General features: G+C 36.8%; 3 protein-coding genes across 4 annotated transcripts in view; 1 reads left to right on the plus strand and 2 right to left on the minus strand.

The window, feature by feature from the left end:
• pms1 (PMS1 homolog 1, mismatch repair system component) overlaps positions 1-7999 on the minus strand; it is a 34477-nt gene extending 26478 nt beyond the window's left edge. Inside the window, exons 1-6 of the mRNA XM_077217148.1 lie at positions 7863-7999; positions 7551-7692; positions 6806-6988; positions 5093-5195; positions 4851-5014; positions 1825-1941 (exon numbers count right to left, since the gene is read on the minus strand). Coding sequence (XP_077073263.1) covers positions 1825-1941; positions 4851-5014; positions 5093-5195; positions 6806-6988; positions 7551-7682 — 699 coding nt within the window. The 5' untranslated portion in view covers positions 7683-7692; positions 7863-7999. The remainder of the gene's footprint in view (positions 1-1824; positions 1942-4850; positions 5015-5092; positions 5196-6805; positions 6989-7550; positions 7693-7862) is intronic.
• Positions 8000-8669: 670 nt separating this feature from the next.
• ormdl1 (ORMDL sphingolipid biosynthesis regulator 1) lies at positions 8670-15318 on the plus strand. 2 transcript variants are annotated; one of them, XM_077215070.1, is made up of 4 exons: positions 8670-8793; positions 10560-10742; positions 12367-12518; positions 14031-15318. In XM_077215070.1, exons 2-4 carry the CDS (start codon positions 10569-10571, stop codon positions 14164-14166), a joined length of 462 nt encoding a protein of 153 aa, XP_077071185.1. In that variant the 5' UTR covers positions 8670-8793; positions 10560-10568; the 3' UTR covers positions 14167-15318. The 2 variants fall into 2 exon arrangements, with proteins under 2 accessions (XP_077071185.1, XP_077071186.1); XM_077215071.1 differs by having other exon boundaries at positions 8708-8788.
• A 520-nt stretch (positions 15319-15838) lies between these two features.
• On the minus strand, positions 15839-17262 carry adat3 (adenosine deaminase tRNA specific 3). The gene is made up of 2 exons (XM_077216400.1): positions 17124-17262; positions 15839-16976 (listed from the first exon to the last, which is right to left on the minus strand). The coding sequence occupies exon 2, from the start codon at positions 16945-16947 to the stop codon at positions 15943-15945; it is 1005 nt and encodes a 334-aa protein (XP_077072515.1). The 5' UTR covers positions 16948-16976; positions 17124-17262; the 3' UTR covers positions 15839-15942.
• Positions 17263-17362: the final 100 nt, after the last annotated feature.

Raw genomic sequence — 17362 nt, forward strand, 5'->3', positions numbered from 1 at the left:
CACTGCTGCAGCAAACACTAAATATTCCGATGTATCTTTGTGAGTCAGAGAAATGTCACTAAACTGGACTAAATCAAGCACATGGTTTTTACAATGGATAATACTATACATCACACATCTTATTGCTTGAACAAGCGCTTGCTCGTTGCATATGTTGCAGTGTATTAAATCCATGCCAGAGCAGTTGGATTGTGGCCTCGGGCCAACACAGGCAGGTTATGTCCTTCTGAGGCCCTTTCACCACGTACATTGCAGTCCCCGAAGGCTCCTTTAATTCACTGCTGCATTTGTCGCAAAGTTTGCCGCATTCAGTCCATAGGTCCACTGCTGACACTGTAACATGATCCATCACTGACCGCTTGCGAGGTAAACGGCGCATGACAGTATATGGTCTTGCAAAGACACATAGCCTTTCAGGATGTGTAATTCAACAGCCTTTATGATTAAAATAACACAATTTTAGCTCTCAAAATACTTAGTGGCCCCAAAAAGTATTTAGACACTTAAGCACAGAAAATGTATGAAAATAGTTGCATTAGAGAGCAAAATATCAAACCAAAGAGCTCTTTATATTAAAGAAAAAAATAGCACAAATACACTTTTCAAGCAAATACAAAACGATTGTTGGGTGAAAAAGTATGTAACATTAGATTTATTTCTCAAAGTGAAGATAACACTTTACAATAAGGTTCTATTTGTTAACATTAGTTAACATGAACTAACAATTAAAAATACTTCTAAAGCATTTATTAATCTTAATTAACGGTAATTTCAACATTTACTAATACAATATTAAAGTCAAAAGTATATGTTAATATTATTAAATGGGCCTGAGTTTATATGAACTACCAAAGTTGTATTTGCATTAACTAGCGTTAACAAAGCTTATTAAATACTGTAACAAATGTATTGCTCATTGTTTGTGTTAGTGAATGTATTAACTAATGTTACCAAATGAAACCTTATTGTAAAGTATTAGCATAAATAGTATTTGTAAACTTAAGTCAACCTTAAATATATATAAAAGTAGTTGCATTAGATTTTCAACAAAAAAAAAAAATCACACCAAGTGGCATTTATTTTAACATTTATCAAATACAAACAAAATGTTTGGTTCAAATCGAGTTGACATTATTTGTATTGGTCAAAGTGAAGACAAAAAGAATTTGGAGACTTACTCATTGTTAAACAGTACTGGATCATGTTCGAAGTTAATGTAATGAACTAGGACACCTGTGTGAGCTTGAGGAGAATTGACCTCAAATTTTGGTTTGATATTTTGACATTGATGCAATGACATTCAAAAATGTGTATGTGTGAAGTCAAGTGTGCAAAAGTGTCCTGTAACTTTTTGGGGCCACAGTATTTGTATGTATTCAGACAAAATATTAACTAGAAATTTGAATCCTACCGTGAAAATTAAAAGGCATTATGAAAGGTATAACCTGGGTAAGAATGCTGAGTCATTCATGCAAAAAGTCATCGCTGCGGAATGCACGACCAGGAAAAAGTGAAACAGCTCTCCAGGGAGAGGAAAGCCGTTCGGAATTAAGTTGTTGCACGAGTCTTTGGGTTTAGCAACCTGACAGAAGCGCAGGGATGTTTAAAGTCGGTTCAAGCAATAACTTTGCACATGCAATTTAAATGAACCCTGATTGTTTGAACCTTGAAGAACATTCCTGTTTTTGTGAGAAAAAAAACAAAAAAACTTTCCTATCGCAAACCGTCACGGCGGCCCCAGAGCTGGTGCATCTGTGAAACCCTACTGCAGTGCTCACGCTGAAAACGATAAATATGTCCGTGTTTTCTCAGCGCTTCACTGACCTCTGGTTGCTCCTGGTGATGCTGGACGGGGAGCATGTTGGCTATGGAGGTCGCTCCGAGCACGGCCATGAGGGCAGTTCGGTGATCCGACACCCTGGATTTCTGCCAGACCACAGCCTGTAGCAACACAGTAAAACGGGTCAAGTTATTTTTCGGTCATCCTAAAATAAGACCACCTGTGGGATTGCATGCTCGCAAACAGCCATTAGCCACCAATCAAGTCTTCACAATAAACAATTATACTTTGGGAAATGTTTGGATATTACGAAATCAACTGCACAGGGAGCACTGCAGGCAACCGAACGGATAAATCTCAAACCGACTACTTTTCATTAATTGGCGTTGTATGTTATGAAGACTTGCCAGCATCAAGCAAACATGCTACTTGCACAAATGTCATTTCAACGTGCGGAGCGCAGTTACGCATATGTTTTCACACCCGTGCGTTTGCCTGTCGTTGGCACTTCCACATGCAAGTATATATATCCAAGGTGTTGATTTCTGAAAGCATGCAGTCCGCAGCACACATCTCTGCTATGAAATATACAATTTGGTGACTGTAAAGAGATCAGACTAGTAAACAGCTTTTCGAGAAGTCATGAAACCCAATGCAGGGCGAAGTGCAAAGTTTGTGATACGAGATATGCCTGGAAGTGCTGATGGCATGAAATGAGTGTATGACCCTCTCCCGATGATCTATAACCTGAATGATATGAATTTAATGACAGGTACGTGAGGTCTCACCGAGCAAGGCCAGATACGAACGCTATCATGAGGCCAGGCTGTTAGTGGACTTGCGAAAACACTCGGAGAACTTATACTACTTAGCTTGTTACTTTAGGATCATGTGGCAGTGTGAGATTCGAAGGCTTAGTGGTTCATCCTGCGGTTGCATTGCTAATTTTGGACAAGAAGCAGGCGAAATGTCCACTTTCCCAGGTTACGCTCTAATTGACGGCACTCAAAACATGTCTAAATGCTGGAAATGTCCAGGCTGTCATCATAACATGCACGGGTTATCGAATGAAGGGCCAACTTCATTAATAATTATGAGTTTTCCAAAAGAATTTAAATTGGGTGTGAGCATAAAAACAAATAAATAAATAGCATTATATTACAACTATACACCTATTTATTAGAATTTCATGCTAAAATGCCTTATCTTTGCTGATTAACATGAGGATTTAAAACATAAGATTGTAGCTGCAACGAGGGAGCAATAAACAAGTTACATAAGTTCTAATTAACGTTAGCCGAACACTATTAGCACAACTGATATCATGCCGTGTGATGGTTAAATGTCACTAAATGTGGGCAAAACCCTAGAGAGTAATACCGCATTATTTGTTGATGTGTGAGGCCACCTTGTGGTCAAATATACACTACCATTTAAAAGTTTGGGGTCAGCTAGACTTTTTAAAGAAATTAAGATTGTATTCAGCAAGGATTTATTAAACTGATCGAGAGTACATTTATAATTATACAAATGGTTTCTATGTCAAACAAATGCTGTTCTTTTGAACTTCAAAGAATCCTCAAAAAATGCATCACGGTTTCAACAAAAATATTAAGCTAATAAGAAATGTTTATTGAGCACCAAATGAACATATTAGAATGATTTCTGGAGGATCATGTGATACTGAAGACCGGAGTAATGATGCTGAAAATTCAGCTTTGAATTCATATGATAATATACTGCTTTCAAATTGTAATAATATTTAACAATATTATATTTTTTGATCTAATAAATGCAGTCTTGGTAGCCTAAAACACATTTTACGGACTCCTAACCTTTTAACAGTAGTTTGTCTTTATATAACAACTAAAATAGTCCATCTTACAAATATTCAGTTTATTTACAGATTTTTTGTGTTCTCTCAGACTTTTTGGAGCCCACTGCAAGGGGGACCTATTATGCCCTTTTACAAAGGGTGAGTCTCAATCAGCTCCCTAGTTCATTAGTCAGGGCACTGATCAGAGAGTCAGCCATTTTAAGGGCTGCATCAATCCCAAAATCCTTCCAGTACACTGAAACGTTCATTCCCTAAATGCACAATTAAAGTCCCACAATGCACCGTGAAAACCAGGGAGTTTATGTTAACTCACTTTGTTCCCTTACCAGAAGTTCTAAAGAGCAAAACATCAATCGCGCGAGCAAACTCACCACACATGACGACACGCAATAGATGTTTTAAAAAAAACAAGCCCTCATTTAATTATATTTCGACATAAACACTATTCCGAAATACACTGATCTACTAGAATAGGTACTCTTCTTAGGAATTGATAAAAAGCCTTTATTTGACTGGCTATTTCATGATAGAAAATTTAAAAGACATGGGGGAAGAAAACAACCCACGTGTAGCGGCACAAAAAACCTTCTTAAGGGTACCCTGAAGCCAGGGTCAAATAAAGGCTTTTTATCAATTCCTAAGAAGAGTGCCTTGGCTTTCGTTCTACTACATGTTATTGAATTCCCGATCCCAAAGAGCACCCTCAAACACTTTTTTTTAACTCCTTGAGCACCCTGGACATTTTTTTCCTTTTCCTACTAGAATAGGTATTCATTCTTGAATGTTAAAAAAACACTATTTTTTCACATATTGTGCATTATTGCAGCACCTCTCTTCCCACTCTGTCAGTAAAGCTCTGTTTAATTCCTGTCTCTATTAAGCCCCTCCTTCCGAAAAGCGCAGTGCACTCTGATTGGTCGGCAGGTGTGTTCCGATTGGTCAACCGTGTTTCAACAGACTACTTATGCGACTCAACCAGGCCTTGTCCCTTTCTTTGCGTATGCATTGAAGCAGGAATTTCGAGGAATATTATGACGTGTTCATTACCGGAAGAAAACTCAAGACTACAATCGAGGCGCTTCAGTGAGTTCAGAAAAAGTGCTTACTGATATAGAGATTAACTTCATTTGGAGTGGATTTTGTGCTTTGCAACTTTGCAGACCTTTTTCATACTCAAACAGCAACATTATACAATAAAGAAAGAAAGTTAACCATATGGCAGCAGTACCATACCTTGTTGTGGCTCAAAGTGATCCTTAACTCAGGCTTAATAACAGCATAGGCCATGAGTAAGTTCTGGACCCTCTTCAGTTCCTCTTTGCATTTCTTAGTGTTGGAATAATACTGCCGTCTGACAGGGAGGTTCTTGAACAGATTTGCTGCACACACACTGGTGCCTGAGGGAAAAGGTATGTTAGAAGCAGTCTGTTCCCATAAATCAAGAGTATTAAATAAATGCAGTAACAGACTCATACCCTCGCCAAGATGTGATGGCTTTTGAGAGACGATCTGTCCGTTGTGATTGACTGAATATTGAATGCTAAAATCATCATCTGCGGTTTTGGTAGTGATGACCACCTGGTAGGTGAAGAAAAGGTCAATTACAGAGGAAACATGTTCAACATTTGTAATTCACTGATTAAAATGACTCTCATGGGCTCACTGGAGATGAGATGCCAATATTAGCATTTATATATTTTTATATATATATATATATATATATATATATATATATATATATATATATATATATATATACACACACTCACCTAAAGGATTATTAGTAACACCTGTTCAATTTCTCATTAATGCAATTATCTAATCAACCAATCACATGGCAGTTGCTTCAATGCATTTAGGGGTGTGGTCCTGGTCAAGACAATCTCCTGAACTCTAAACTGAATGTCAGAATGGGAAAGGTGATTTTAGCAATTTTGAGCGTGGCATGGTTGTTGGTGCCAGACGGGCCGGTCTGAGTATTTCACAATCTGCTCAGTTACTGGGGTTTTCACGCACAACCATTTCTAGGGTTTACAAAGCATGGTGTGAATAGGGAAAAACATCCAGTATGTGGCAGTCCTGTGGGCGAAAATGCCTTGTTGATGCTAGAGGTCAGAGGAGAATGGGCTGACTGATTCAAGCTGATAGAAGAGCAACTTTGACTAAAATAACCACTCGTTTCAACCGAGGTATGAAGCAAAGCATTTGTGAAGCTACAACACACAACCTTGAGGCGGATAGGCTACAACAGCAGAAGACCCCACCGGGTACCACTCATCTCCACTACAAATAGGAAAAAGAGGCTACAATTTGCAAGAGCTCACCAAAATTGGACAGTTGAAGACTGGAAAAATGTTGCCTGGTCTTATGAGACATTCAGATGGTGGAGTCAGAATTTGGCGTAAACAGAATGAGAACATGGATCCATCATGCCTTGTTACCACTGTGCAGGCTGGTGGCGGTGGTGTAATGGTGTGGGGGATGTTTTCTTGGCACACTTTAGGCCCCTTAGTGCCAATTGGGCATTGTTTAAATGCCACGGCCTACCTGAGCATTGTTTCTGACCATGTCCATCCCTTTATGGCCACCATGTACCCATCCTCTGATGGCTACTTTCAGCAGGATAAAGCACCATGTCACAAAGCTCGAATCATTTCAAATTGGTTTCTTGAACATGACAATGAGTTCACTGTAATAAAATGGCCCCCACAGTCACCAGATCTTAACCCAATAGAGCATCTTTGGGATGTGGTGGAACGGGAGCTTCGTGAACCTGGATATGCATCCCAATAATCTCCATCAACTGCAAGATGTTATCCTATCAATATGGGCCAACATTTCTAAAGAATGCTTTTGCACCTTGTTGAATCAATGCCACATAGAATTAAGGCAGTTCTGAAGGCGAAAGGGGGTCAAACACAGTATTAGTATGGTGTTCCTAATAATCCTTTAGGTGAGTGTATATATATCGGTGTCATACAATTGAAAACCAGCAGATACTGGATATTTCAGAATAATGCACATATTTCTGCCTAATCCTGCATATCATTTTTAGTATATATACATATTGCCATAATGGTATAGGATTTAAATATCAGCCATAACATGAAAATAATTGTTTATATTATCTGTAAGTTTTAATATCAGTGCATCTCTAACTAAAACAACAAACACTAGCGAGATGCAACCTCTGAGATTGCGCATATAGATGCCAGAGCTTCTCCTCTGAAGCCGTAAGACTCTAGGTGTTCCAGGTCTTCGTGGCAGGAGATTTTAGATGTGTAGTGTTGTACAGCCATCACAGGAACATCAGTAGCTTTGATTCCAGAACCATTGTCTCTGACTTCAATGCGATCCAATCCATAATTCTCCTGATCACAAGGGAACATTAACATAGATTTAGCATAGCTTAACAGTAACATAACAGTGCCCACAAAAATAATTAGCACTTAGAAATGTATAAAAAAGTCATTGCATTTGAAAAAAAAAACCATCACTAAGTTGCATCTGCAAACTAGAGCTTATTTCAAATGTCCCAAATGTGATTTTTAATGGATATAAAAAGAAGTCAGATAACCTCAATGGGTGTCATACAGTACTTCATTTTGTGAAATGTTTTGGAAAATGTGATTTTCTTTGTTTTGATTTTATTTATTTTTTTCTAATTCAATGACATGAAAAAATCCAAATGATAAGTGTTCTAATACATTTTGGGGGATACCCCATGCTTTAAAATGCACTTCAAAGTAAATGTTCCTGTATCTGTTGCTACCAGAGCTAAACTAGTACCCAATTGATACCCCAATTCAGGTCACACTTTGAATTGTAAAGAGAGGTATTACACAAATATGCAGCATGTTCCCATGCCAATTACCCCACACCTATATGTCAAACTAACTGGTCAGTATGTTAATATATTCAACGTGAATTTACCAGTTTAACTTCAAGGCTTGAAGAACCAGCATCAAGTGAATTTTCAGTCAGTTCCTTGACAACATTTAGGACAGATGTTATAACCTGAGAGCTGCACAACAGACGCACAGTCTCAGGTGGAAGCGCCTTCATTTTGTGCTCCCTAAGAAGAAAGTTACAACAATGGTTAATACACCTGCTTAAGTTAAGTCAGACACAAACTAACGTTACTCCGAGCAGCATGCATTAAAAAATGACATATCAGATCAACATTGACATTAATATCATTATGATAAGTTAAACTATTAAATGGTCAAATATATTATAGCTTACTTCGTATAAAATGAAATAATCCGTTAAAAGATATCCAATAAATTCATCACACAAGTGTAATTCACGTTTCCAACTCGCTCCACTCACGAGTCGGATATGGTATAACTGGCGCCTAAATTACGTCATTGTTATTCTCTGCATTGATTGGATGTTCTCTCTTTGTCGTATGTTTTATATTTTTCTATTGCTTAAACAAATAAATGAAAATGTCATAGCTAGAGCTTTATTTTTTTTTATTTTTTTTTTTCATTTTTGTTGGACATATTTTTATAATATTCTGTCTTTATAAATCTATGAAGAGAGGCTTACAGTTGTTGCGTTTGCAGATGTAGAATTTATAAAGATATCATAATACATTTAGAATTATGTATTCATCAACATACATATTCAACATATTTATAGTAACAAAAAAGTCTGTCTATTGTAATTATGGAAAACGTATTTCAACAGATGAAATCAACTATTACAGTAAGAAATTGTCGCGACAGAAATCGCAGTTTTAATTATACAATTTTTTATAATTTATTTAATTTATTATTTTATTATTAATGCACATAAAGACAGCGGTGGATTGTGGTTCCTACCTTTAAAAAGCATTTTAAAAATCCCTAGTATTAGCCTTTATACGTAGATTAAATTATTTGGAAATGATCGAATAAAAATCCCACAATTTTAAACAACTGACTCACTAATAGAAAAGCAATTTTTTATTCAATAATCATAAAATTAGGATTTGAGTTGTACGGTTGTACGTTGTAAACATCACGCCTTTAGTGGGCGTGGGGCGTCAATCTCGCGAGATTTGCTGTCCCAATCCCGTTAGCTGCGATAGCCTGTGTGTGCTAGTGGTGTGTTTGCGGTGAGTCAGCCCACAGTGCGCGCAGCGGAGGCCGGCAGCGCTCCAGCCTGCTTCACCCCAAACGCACGTAAGGTACCGTTACTCATCTCTTATGAAACCAAGTCATTCGAGTCGCTACTTTAAAACCAAAAATGCCAAAATCCGGCGATAATGATCGATTGAATAGCTTTAATTGATGTTTGCGGTGTTTAATGGAAGTAGAGTTAAACAAAAGCAACTGGTGTTTGTTATGAAAGCAGTTTATGCTAAATAAAGAGCATTGCTCATGCGCAAAGCCCAAAACAACTTGCTATCTTAGTACAGGCAGATGATAAGCGTATTTAAAGAGTGTTATTTAAGTGGTTAAAGGGGAAAGGACAGTGAGCTGTGCAGGAATAAGACAGGGTTTTGTCATGTAGCTGTGCTGCTAACTCAATCTGTGTCATGGACTTTACTGCAGCTGCTTTTGGGAAAGCCAACATTAATCTATGTCTAATATTTAAGAATTTTTAAATAAATGCAGGTTGTCTATATTGTTTGCATGAAGCTGAGTAATGTCTATTAAGTTCACTTCCTCTTAAGGGACATTAACATACTACACATTCTTACACAATCAAAGACATATTCATATTTAGGGAAGGATCATTTGAGTGGTAATTGACAGATGTTTACATGATTAAGAGTAGCTGGACTTCAGCCTTTGATCTCAGTCTGTTTTGCTTTTATTGCATTTCTCTTTTTGACGATAATAATGAGATAAAAAGAAATGTTGGCATTTTGTTGTGGATCTTTTCTTTAATTGAAACATATGTGTATATACATATATATATATATATATATATATATATATATATATATATATATATATATATATATATACAAAGCAACATACTTGATAAGTAGAAACCACTATGAGAGAATGAAATGATTTTTGTGAGAAATCTTGACATAAGCGAATCAAGAAAACAAATACGCTGAATATTAGGCAACATTGAACTTTGACTTTGGAACAGCTGCCTGAACTGTTTACTGTGACGGATAAACCAAACATGCCATGAAATGTCGCTTCTACCTTATTTGCTCTTTCAGAGAAGAACTGAAATGTTGCGAATTATTTGAATAAGCGTAGAAGGCATGAACAGTAATGCATTAGGGCAAAGTACTATGAAGAATCACCTCATTGTAAGTATGTGAACGTGCTTTGTTGGCATATAGACGAGACCTCATGCTGACTGTAAGACAGCTTCTACTCTTAACTAGTACTTTTCAAACAATAAAATAACAATTTCGGCCACTTAACAACACCCCAAATGTGGAGAAAACTAGCAGTTGCAATTTTAGTAGTGCATTAATGATCATTCATTTGAATAGTTTATATTTTGTAACTTGAATTGACAGTTTTAGATCTTATTTCATTCTTATTAAACGATTAGACTCCTGAATAAATAAATGGACTTCTACTTGTTAGATTCTGACTAAACATTTACAAACACTGACATGTAACTGTTAGTCAAGTCACCTTCATTTATATAGCGCTTTAAACAATATGGACTGTTTAATTATGTTGAAGTGTTACAATAGAAACACTTAATCGCAACACACTTCATCAATATAGTCAGTTAATTCATTGATCATGTTTTTTTTTCTTCCAGTTTTAATAATTTTAAAAATCAGTAAATAAAATAATTTTGGAAATTATTTATAAAATTATTGCTACTTTTATTGCTTTGTTTAATTATTTTATTTCTTATACAGCTTTTTATTTTATCCAGAATTATTGTATTATTTGACTTGCAATTTCCCTTATGACATTTTGCACTGCTGTCTGTGTTTTGTTTTGTTTTTTGGTCTATTGACAGAAAAACAAGATGAACGTCGGCGTGGCCCACAGTGAAGTGAACCCAAACACCCGCGTGATGAACAGTCGGGGGATATGGCTGACATATGCGCTCGGCGTAGGAATGCTTCACATTGTACTGTTGAGCATTCCCTTCTTCAGTGTTCCTGTTGTGTGGACCCTCACAAACGTTATTCACAATTTTGTAAGTGTTCTCCTTTGAATAATCCTTTGTTATATCCCGTTGTGTTTGCTTGTCTATGGGTTGTCATTTTCTCACCAGTGCCCTGCGGCCAGTTGGAGTCTCGACAATTGAAGCTTCCTCAGTAGTCTGTGTGGCATTGTTATGCAAGGACTCGCTTACACAAAGATTCAAGGTCAACATGATGACATCACTGACCATGTTTAAGCTCTCTGGCACATCATGATGTATGAAAACTTATTCCAGTTAAAGAGAGAAGCTATTTATAGGGATACTGTAATGTTTCTGTTGTCCTGAATTTTGTAAGTATGCTTCTTAAGCCGGGACACACCAAGCTGACGGTTTTTGAGTGCCGGTCAGCTTCGTTTTTTCGGTGTGTTCCGCATCATTTACACTGGTCGGATGCCATCAGGGTTTTTTGGGGGTCGATTCAGCATGTTGAATCGGTGTCAGTGAGAGAGAACTCTGATTGGCTGTTCAGCTTAGCGAGCAAGTCAGTACATGAGAATAATAGAAAAAGTGATGAAAGCGAGCAAAGAAGTCTAGACGGTACAAACACAGACAGAAGGCTGTTATAAATGTATGTCATCTTACCTGAGCAATTGAATGCACTAATATTTTCATAATAACAAGAGCTGACTGGAATGAAAAAACTGATCTGTGTGATTGATATTCTAAATGGTAAGCAAGCGTTGTTTACGGTTTGTATATCTGCAGTCTTTGTTTCGGTTCCCCTTTTTCAATGATGAAAATAGACTATTGATACTTGCTGATATGGGCAGATATTTACTTGCACGCACAGAACGCAAGTGCTCATTGACAGTCGCCTTTAGTCCTTTTGGTGTTTTCAACTGTGACTCAGCTGACGAGAGGCGACAACAGTCAGCTTTTGTCGCGGCTAGTTCTTTGACATCGGCTTGGGGTGTCCCGGGTTTAAAGGAGGGAGGGATGATCTAAAGTCTTTATTCCAAGTCTTCTGAAGCCGATAGTTTCCACGAAGAAAAGACCCCACTTAGTTCATAGTTCTTTGATAATTTTCACCTCCCATCAAGCTCTCAAATCTCATTTGCAAAGATATGTTTTGAGACTTGCTAAAGTCATGGTTATTATAGTTAACTAAAACCATTTAAAATATTTTTTACTTGTAACAATAAAATAAACATGAACTGACATTTTTTTGAATCAGCTAAAAAAATCATAAACTATATAGACATAAAAAAACTAAAAATATGAAAATACAAATTATTAATAAAAACTACAATAGTGTCTCAGTGATACTAAAACTTTAGTAGTGTAGCAGTACTTTATGTAACTAGTCAAAATGTTGAGTAGAATGGAATACATTTTCAAGTATTTTTTTACTCGCCCACTTGTTGTTCCAAACCTGTGTTTCTTCTGTGAAATCCAAAAAAAGATCTTTTGAAAAAATGTCTCAATGTTTTTTTGTCCATACAGTGAAAGTCAATGAAGTGCTGTTTTTTACCACTTTGATTATTATTGTTTGGGAAAAAAACAGAAGAAACATTCTTCATCTATCTCTTTGAGCTTAATATTAAGAGGTCCAATTGTTATAAACTTTGAGAATGTCTATCCATGTCATTTGGATCATGTTTTTGTCTTCCCGCAGGGTATGTACGTGTTTATGCATGCAGTGAAAGGCACACCATTTGAAACTCCAGACCAGGGCAAGGCAAGACTTCTCACACACTGGGAACAGCTGGACTACGGTGTGCAGTTCACATCATCTAGAAAATTCTTTACAATCTCACCAATCATTTTGTAAGTTTTTGTAGTTTTATGCAACATTTTGAACTAAATATCCCCTTAGGAAAAAAAAAAATTAAAAGTTAAATAAACATGTTATAGTGAATATTATAGACATATTTTGGTCATTTAAAATGCCCCTATGCTTTTTCGGATATTACTTTTCACATAGTGTGTATTAAAGCTGTTTGTGCATCTAAAAGGTCTGCAAAGTTTTGAAATTGCATGACAAATGAAGTTATATAAAGAAAGAACTGATTCTGAAATGCCTGAAAGAGTCATACATAGGTTTGTAACAAATTTACATAAAGCCAGCCTATGGTCTTCATTGGCTGTTCACGATCAATGTTGCTTTGTCCCGCCCTCTAACAATGTAGTAGCTGAGGCCTCTTATGCCGAGTTCACACTGAACGATTTTCCCAATTTTCGCTCGCCAACAGGTTTTGTGAGATCACAGACAAATGCCCGAAATAATAGGCAATTCGGTGCTCGTTCACGCGAGTGACAATCAATCAGTGTGAGTCATCAAAGACGCAATCTGAGAGAATCTACGATGAGTCGCCGACATCCGTAAGATATTTGGCATGTTAAATATCTGGACCTGTCGGCGATTCAAAATCCTGCTGTGTGAAAGTGTTCTGACTGAAAACTATATCGGCGAAGCCCTACAGCCAATGAGAGAGCAAGAAACAGGGCAGCGGGATGTTCAGGGAGGAGAAACAGACCAGAATATCAGTATTTTATATTTACAATTATATCAAACAGAAAATGATTTATTTACCCCCAACTCTCTGCAGAACACACAATCTTTGCTCCCCTCGTCTCCCCAACAATTTCCTCCTGCACTATTGCATAATCTTTTTTTTTTCATTCTCCTTTCGCTGCAAATCAGCACACAGACTATTTGGATCGCAATCTTCTTGCAGGCTATTATTTTTAATAAAAATTTCAGTCTCGCACGAGAACTCTGGTCTCACGCATGCGTGATCTTGAGTTATTTCCTTATCACTTCTCGCGTGCGTTTGGTTGTGAAATCTAGTTTGCGGACCAGACAGAAGTTGTCGGCGATTCTTTCTTTTAAGTCATGCAGTGTACACACACCAGCAACTGAATGTTACCTCAGATAGCCATGCAGTGTGAAAAGAACAGTGACCCGACTACTTTGAAAAGTGTGCAGTGTGAACTCGCCATTAGGAAGCCTCCAGAGTTGAAGTTCTGATATGGTAATGGCCGTTTTAATTCTGATGAGCGATGAACCAATCTGACCAAGCAGAGCAGAGTAGGAAAGGAGGGGTTTAGAGAGACTGAATCCTTTATTGAACTGTTTCAGACACCATAAGAAGAGAGATGATACTGCAATGTATATTATGAGAAAATTAAAGTGTTTTTGAGCTTGGATGCATGTTAAACTATTGTAGTAGACTCTGAAAACAAAATGAAGGAACCTTTAAAATGGCATAATAGGAGCACTTCAAGAGCCTGTACCGATTTTGAAATGTAACACTCGTTTGTCTTTTCTATTCGCAGATATTTTCTCGCCAGCTTTTACACAAAATACGACACAGCTCATTTTGTGATAAACACAGCTTCGCTTTTGAGTGTTCTCATCCCAAAACTGCCACAACTCCATGGAGTCCGGATCTTTGGAATAAACAAGTATTAAAGCCCAGTGTTCAGAGGGCACAGACCAACTCAGAGCTGTTGCCTGATATGGGAGAGGAAAAAACCCTTTGTACTTTGTACCGCAGTTGTGTACACTTAGCAGTTTTGTACAGTCTGTGTAATTGTGAGCCTCTTTGTTTGATATATCTTGAGAAATTGTTGTAGGGATATGTTAGGAGGACAATTCCACAAGCATTAATAACTTAAGATATTTAATGTGTTTTTGTTAGTTGTTTTGTGATCCTTGTGGATCTGGGCTGGCCCAGGTTTCATGGTTAAAGTTTTTTTTTCTTTGTTAATTAGTTTTTGTTTGTTCGAATGTGCTCACAACACTGATACACTAAGATAGATTAATGCTTTTAGCGTCACTTCACATTTCTAAATACATTCTTAAATAATGCTATGTGTTTTTAAAATCATTTGAAAGCCATGAAACCTTTCTGCTATTTCTTGAGTTTTGTTGATGTTATCATTGCTTCGGAGACAAACAAAAACTCAGTTTGCATGATTTCCTGAAAAATATTTATTCAGTCACAATATTATGTATAGTTTTGTTTGGTTAATGCCGTAGGGTTTATAGGTGACAATGAAAAAATATTAACATTAACAAAATTTTAGAGTTTAGGCTTTTAAGTACTTTCACGTTCATTAAGGTCAACATGAAACTAAAGAAAGAACTTGTTTACTTTCTTAATACACGTTTCTGGACTCATTTTGCACAGTTTATCAGTGCGCATTATTTCAAAGAACATTTCTTTGTAATGTTTTAACCGCTTCATCCACCCCAACCTACGTTGTTTTATCTTCTGTTTGAATCAGAAATACATTGCATTACAAAAAGTTTCATGTTGACTTAAATCCATTTCAGTATGTGATTGTAAAACTCTGGATCGTTACCATCCTTAAGCAAACCGTCATGTTTCTTTGCTCTCTTCTGTGTCACGGTTATTGAAGTTGATAAACTGTAACATAGACCCATTAAACTATTTGAATCCTTCCATTTTCTTGTCTTTTGACATTACATTTTACATTTACATTAATTATCTGAAGGCTCAACTGTGCCAATTGTTTTGTCATTTTGTTTTGAGAAAAGGTATGAACATAGTATGTGTTGTATTGCATGCTGCAAACAAATAAAAGTATTAGAAACCCAGTTGTTCACTTTACTAAAAATTATAGAATACACACTACTGTTCAAATATTTGAGGTTGGTAATATTTGTTTTTAGGTAATATATGTTTTTGTATCATATTCACTTATGCTGCATTTATTTGATCAAAATTACTGTGATATTGTGAGATATTACTACAATTTAAAATAACTATTTTATAGGTTAATTAACTTTAAAAATGTATTTTATTCATGTGATGCAAAGCTGAACTTTCAGCATCATTACTCTAATCTTCAGTGTCACATGATCCTTCAGAAATCATTCTAAAATGCTGATTTGCTGCTCAAGAAACATTACTTGTTATTATCAGTTGAAAACTTGTGCTGCTTAATATTTTATTTTGAATTTTAGATTTTTTTGTAACTTTTGAACATTGTGTGTGTGTGTATTATATATATATATATATATATATATGTGTGTATATATATATATATATATATATATATATATATACAGTATAAAAATTTAGGGCATACCTTGGTCTGATAAAACAAATACAATATTTAAATGTAGACAACAATCCAATTTTAATTGAGAAAATTGAGTCCTATTAAGAAAAACATGTCAATTTTAATAGTGTCTATTAAGAACAACTTCTAAAAATTATTACTTTTTGTGTAAAGCCTCACATGCATTCAGCATCACCGCTTTAAACACTTCAAAGTGATGATTTAAATCTTTCTGGCAATGAATTTTATACTTGGTTCCCAAGGCACCATCTGCAGACGGTGCTCCATAAAACACTCTGTTGATTCTTGAGTGGACCAAAGCCATTGCGCACATCACACAGGGTTCTCGTGTGACGTAAAGGTCATATCCAGTGCAGATGTAAGGCTGACCAGTTTCTTTCGAATTCCAGCCATTCCTAAAGAACTCAGAGCTGCTAAATTGACAGGCTGGATATTTCTCGTAATTGTAGGCGCCTCCTCCTTGCCCACAGGCCACAAGATCAATACAGACCATGACAGCATGATGGAGCGGCTGAGCGCCACACTTACAGTCATGACCCACTGCAACAATCTGCTCAGATTCTGGGTCAACAATCACAGCGCCCACCGCATCCATTCCCATTTCCCGACCTGATTTTGCAGCCTGGACAGCTGCCGTCATGTATCCTTGCATTTTAGCTTTCTGATCGGCAGTGAACAACTGGCCCCTCAGAGCAGACGTCACTTGCTTGTCCTCGTGAAATGACGTAGGCCAGTGTTTACTAGATTTTTCAAACTGTGGTCTGGTCAGTGGAGGATTGGCAGGTATTTCAACAAGGAAAGGTTCACCTAAACCACTGGAGTCAAAAGACTGTGAGCGAAGCAGATCAGCAGGCATAACTCCTTTGGGCACATCCCTGGCCAAGCACACAATGACCTCTAAAGGATGAGGGCTGCTTTTGTCTTTGCAAGCTCTCACTCTTTTTATGTGCTGCAGACAGGCTAGAGGGTAGATCAGGGAAAGCTCTCTGACCAAGCGAGATGTTTCTCTTTTCTCAAAGATTGGTGCTGCGTAGGCCGACAACAATTCAGTGTCCCGAGACTTCTCATCGGAGAGAACAGGAAGAACATCCCAAGAGTCACATTTGTCCATTTCTTTCCACCGTTTGGCTTGTGGTTCCATCTTGTTCTACTCATTTAATGGATAGCGTTCTGTAGAAGCAGAATGTGAGAGTAAAATTTCACGTGTGAGACTCAAGATTCAAAATATATTGATAATAAATTGTAATAATTTAATACATTTTATATATATATATTTAAAATATCGACATTTGCCCAACTACCTAGGCAGACCATTACCTTATTTGAATGAAGCAATGGACGTTAAATATCAAATAATATTTGAAAATAGTCAAACAAACTATTTCATGTCAGCCAAAGTGTGAAGAACCATCAGTGTAAAACATCTTTGCCATGTGAGTCTTCATCCCTCCTGTATTATTAGCCCACTGGAAACAAGGACTCTATAATGGTTCCTGTGTGTTGGTCTTTATTTTGAGCTTTTGCTAATAATAATATTGTAGCTAAATTGCTCATAT

Source organism: Siphateles boraxobius, unplaced genomic scaffold (assembly GCF_051911475.1).
Source record: "Siphateles boraxobius isolate OS27281-9 unplaced genomic scaffold, OSU_SipBor_1 7, whole genome shotgun sequence".
NCBI lineage: Eukaryota > Metazoa > Chordata > Actinopteri > Cypriniformes > Leuciscidae > Siphateles > Siphateles boraxobius.

Bases quoted from the DNA above. Each gene is read 5' to 3' on its own strand.
- ormdl1 (XM_077215070.1), top strand. From the start codon at position 10,569: ATGAACGTCGGCGTGGCCCACAGTGAAGTGAACCCAAACACCCGCGTG. The intron at 10,743-12,366 runs GTAAGTGTTCTC...GTCTTCCCGCAG, and splicing joins CAAACGTTATTCACAATTTT to GGTATGTACGTGTTTATGCA. The intron at 12,519-14,030 runs GTAAGTTTTTGT...TTCTATTCGCAG, and splicing joins ACAATCTCACCAATCATTTT to ATATTTTCTCGCCAGCTTTT.
- adat3 (XM_077216400.1), bottom strand. From the start codon at position 16,947: ATGGAACCACAAGCCAAACGGTGGAAAGAAATGGACAAATGTGACTCT.